This window comes from Sinocyclocheilus grahami, unplaced genomic scaffold (assembly GCF_001515645.1).
Source record: "Sinocyclocheilus grahami isolate Dianchi unplaced genomic scaffold, SAMN03320097.WGS_v1.1 scaffold2010.1, whole genome shotgun sequence".
NCBI lineage: Eukaryota > Metazoa > Chordata > Actinopteri > Cypriniformes > Cyprinidae > Sinocyclocheilus > Sinocyclocheilus grahami.
This window is the reverse complement of record NW_015507189.1, coordinates 26,657-30,904: the sequence shown is the minus strand read 5'-3', so window position 1 is coordinate 30,904 and position 4,248 is coordinate 26,657. Positions and strand designations below refer to the sequence as shown.

At 36.7% G+C, this 4,248-nt stretch overlaps 1 protein-coding gene across 1 annotated transcript; it reads right to left on the bottom strand.

Annotated features, from left to right (window-relative positions):
• Nucleotides 1-1,303: 1,303 nt before the first annotated feature.
• LOC107573693 (B-cell receptor CD22-like) lies at nt 1,304-3,848 on the bottom strand. Its single transcript, XM_016260139.1, has 8 exons — nt 3,509-3,848; nt 3,162-3,410; nt 2,652-2,906; nt 2,285-2,527; nt 2,110-2,206; nt 1,909-1,958; nt 1,439-1,691; nt 1,304-1,361 (listed from the first exon to the last, which is right to left on the bottom strand). Exons 1-8 carry the CDS (start codon nt 3,777-3,779, stop codon nt 1,304-1,306), a joined length of 1,476 nt encoding a protein of 491 aa, XP_016115625.1. The 5' UTR covers nt 3,780-3,848.
• Between the last annotated feature and the right edge of the window lie 400 nt (nt 3,849-4,248).

Here is a 4,248-nt window from a genome sequence, read left to right as displayed (position 1 = left end):
TGTAAGGGGGTCTGAATACTTTCCGTACCCACTGTATATGTTTTACGGCACTGAACTTTTGTAAGACCTGAAATGATCTTCCCATGAAACCAAACTTCAGGAACTCGCACAATAAAACTAATCTGGAGAAGAGATCTAGGTTTTTACAGGTTTTAATTTATTTTTTCTAAAAGGCTGATTCATTTACAAAATATGCAAAATATGGTAGATAAAGTGAGTTTTTTTTTTTTGTACATGGCACTTTTGCTATACAATTAATAGTGTGTTGTTGAGTATGTAGTTGTACAATATATTTCCATAAATTGTTACTAGTTTCATTTGTTAGTCAGTATAGACACTTTTTAGTTTATTTTTCATATCCTACAGTCAGACAAGTCAAGTGTGCATGAGATGGTCACTTCGAGAAAGTAATTGTTTCATCAAGATCATGTGATTCAGGATTTGTTTTGAAAACGGAGGTAATTTACTTGAAACCTTACTGGGAAAAAACCTCTTTAAACAAAATGGGAAATGTTCCTTAGGTTATACCTTTCTAGTTTCTTCATCAATAATATAATAACTGTCTTCATTTGTGTTTTTTAATCTTAAAGAGGTCCGATGTGTTGAACAGTGACGCATTTATATCGATGAACTGTTTTAAATGAATTTTAAATCTATTTTTTTTATCATTTTAAAAGTTTATAAATTCATTGTTTTATTGTTGTGATTCTTTTTTTTATATGATTAATTGACTTCCTTTCTATGTAAAGCACTTTGAATTACTATTGTGCATGACATGTGCTATATAAATAAACTTGCCTTGTAGTAGTTTTTCTAGTTTCATGACAATAGGCTAAATTAATCATAAAAAAATATTGGCGTGTTTTTGAAATTTCATTACAATTTTTGACCATGCTATTACAAAACATGTTGACTACATTCAGGGCCTGGTGTTGAAGACACATACCAAGCTTCATAACAATACACCAATGCATTCGTACAATACAGCATGTTTGTTCAAAATTCACTTCCACTTTGGTGAGCTTTTTGACAAATTTGTTTGTGCATTAGTCGGAAATGGTTTGACTGATCAAATTAATTTCGCTTTAGTTGACATGGTCTGAAGATGAAATGGTTCAATTCCAAATGGTGGAAAATTTTGTTTTACGAAAAAATAACAAATGCATCTTAATGTGGGTGTTGAACATGTTTATAGTGGTTGTGGTTTGAACAGATGAGTAAATTATTCCACAACTGTACAATTATCCAACAATCACTCATTAAACAGTCGAGCACAGGCTTTGTGTTCGGTGGTCTGTATCATTCATTTGAGGGTGCTGTAGATCACAGATGCATCTTCCACAGTTTGAACATTTGATTGCCTGAAAAATCAAAACAAACAGGACGATGTTACAGCTCTGATTAGATGATGATGCTGGTGATGTTGGATTTTTCTCACCTCTCGGCAGCATCAGGCTGATGAACTCTTATTTCGTCATACTGACATTCATTGTCTTCCGGTCTGTTCGTCTCTTTCTTTTGGTGATACTGGACAGTTGCGTACTGGATCACCTCAGTATCTCTGGATTCAGGAGTTTCTCCTCTGAATCTGCTGGGCTTCACATTGGCATACGCAGCATCATTGACTGTATCAGGTTTAGTAAGAGACTCGTCATGAACCGAAACTCTCTGTGACACATCAGCATAAAGATATTTTTTTTAAATAAAAAAAAAAACGACATAATTATTAATTAAGAGATGTCTGAAGTGTAGATTCTCAGAACACAGAAGTGTGACTTATCAAATCACATGAATGTAGTGATGCAAAATACAAAGTATATTTCCTTGAGTCACTCATGGAGTAGAGAAGAATAGGACATAATTTGATTAATTTAGTTTCTGCTTTTGTAAAGTTATGTCGTGGATGATTTACCTGTTTCATTGTGAGATCTTCAGTTTTAACACTCTTTCTTTTCATCCTGTTATAAGGACAGACATTACCAGCATATGAAAAAATATGAATGCTGTTCTTAAGGATTACTAATAATCAATAATGCATGAGCCATTTCTAATACATCAGAACAAAAGTGAAAATATATAATCTCTGCAGTTTTTTTTTATTTAACTCACATTGCAAACAAGATGATGATTATGATGATGATGATGATGAATACTCCTCCAGATGTTGCTGCGATCACAATCACGTTCCTATCAGCACCAGGATGAACTGAAAGATGAAGATCATCATAATTAACACACTGATGAATGATGTGAAGATACAGGAGTGTGTTAATAAAAGCTTCACCTGTGACAGTAACAGCGTCTGATCTCTGAGATCCATGTTGATTGTGAGCCTCACAGTAGAAGCGTCCACTCTGTAGTGCACTGAAACTCTGTCCAGATCCAACAGCTGAGCTTTGATTCTCCTTAAACCAGCTGAAGTTCAGAGCAGGAGGGTTTGCATCACTGCTGCAGCTCAGAGTCACTGAATCTCCCTCCACTATTTCACCAGATCCAGTTATGGACACTGAGACATTCCTCGGAGAATCTAATGACAATCACCAAATTGATTATTTAAAACCTTTTACACATTTTTAAAATTACTCATAAGAACTTAACAGATGAGAAAAAAAAACAGAGAATAAGCATCTTTTGTTTTATGATTAACTCACACATGACGTTTAAAGTCACAGCATCAGAGTATTTCTCTCCATGTTCATTTCTGGACTTGCACTTGTATTCTCCACTGTGATCAGAGCTGATGTTTGAGATGCTGTAGATTCTTCCAGATCCTACAAACGTTCCTCCTTTAAACCAGCTGATTTCTGCAGGAGGGTTTGAATCACTGCTGCAGCTCAGAGTCACTGAATCTCCCTCCACTATTTCACCAGACCCATTTATGAACACTGAGACGTTCTTTGGTGCATCTAGAGAGGACATAAATTACATGTGTAGTTCCAAAATTTTACATTTACATTGAATTATTTAGCAGACGGTTTTATCTGTTAGAGGGTCAAGTTCTTTTTTTTAAGAAATAAAAAGAAAACAAGTCGATTGAATACAAGTAGAATAGAGAGTGCTAGCGTTAGAGGGTCAAGTGTAGATGGAAGAGTTGTGTCTTTAAAGTCTGTGAAAGTTATAAATAAAACGTTTTTAAAAAGAACAAATGAATCAGTACTCACACGTGACACTGAGCTGAGCAGCAGGAGAGATGTAACTGTGTCCATGTAGAGCACAGCTGTATCTGCCTGCATCCTCTCTTCTGACTGACTGCAGCAGGAGTTGATTGTTTCCGTCTCTTCTCTCAGTTAATGGCTGTGAGTTTCTGTACCAGATGAATGTTGCTCTGTCAGTCAGAGTGCAGCTGCTTTTACATGTCAGACTGACATTATGACCCTCTGTCACTCTCTCAGGAGCCTCCACCTGAAGATCTGAACACAACACACACATTATATCTAGTGCTGCTGTCATACACTGATTATTATTCAACATAATGCACAGAAGAAGAGCTCAGCCTCATGAAAGTCACCTGTGACAGTAAGAGTCACTCCTGGATCACCAGTCCATTTTCCATCAGATTTATCAGAGATGAATCTGAAATAGTACATGTGTTCATCTTTCTGTGTCACATGACTCAGTCTGATGCTGCAGTTCTGCTGTGTGTCTCCCAGATACTGAAGCCTCTGACTGTATTCAGGATCCTCAGACAGATCTGGAGGCTCTTCACCCTTTACAGGGTTTTTGGTCCAGAACGCTTTCATGATCTTATATCCAGTAGGGTATGTATAAGTGCAGCTCATTATCACTGATGAGTTCTTTAGTGCACAGATGTGTGAAGGACTGTAACTCACACCCCAACCAGCACCAGAAACCCCTGAAACACAGAATTCATCAGGATGAACATTTTTTTTTCAGTTACAACAGACCGCAAACATATGATGATAATTTTTTACTACTTAAAAACAGCAACTCTATGAAGTGATGTTCATCATCAGCGTTTAGGTTCATCATTGTGAAGCGCTCCTGTTCAAGCCCGAGACAGCAGAAAGCGTTTGTCTTCTTTATTTTATAAAAGCACAAGGTTTTCTTGGTATTGTGAGTGCACACAAATAAAACTAGACCCTTTACAGTTTAGAATGATGTATTACTCTTACCTTTATGAGCAAAAATTACTGTGTATTAAGTTGTTTCCACTGTTGCAAGTGATGGCGCTGGCGCCTCCGTGTGCTGCCGAGCGCGCTTTAGCTTCAGCTTTCCACACGAACGATT

What these genes read in the sequence shown, in the direction of transcription:
- LOC107573693 (XM_016260139.1), bottom strand. Translation starts at nt 3,779, where the DNA reads ATGAGCTGCACTTATACATACCCTACTGGATATAAGATCATGAAAGCG. An exon ending in ATCATCATCTTGTTTGCAAT is followed by an intron (nt 1,959 to 2,109) that starts GTGAGTTAAATA and finishes TCCTTATAACAG; the next exon opens with GATGAAAAGAAAGAGTGTTA. An exon ending in CAGCCTGATGCTGCCGAGAG is followed by an intron (nt 1,362 to 1,438) that starts GTGAGAAAAATC and finishes TTGATTTTTCAG; the next exon opens with GCAATCAAATGTTCAAACTG.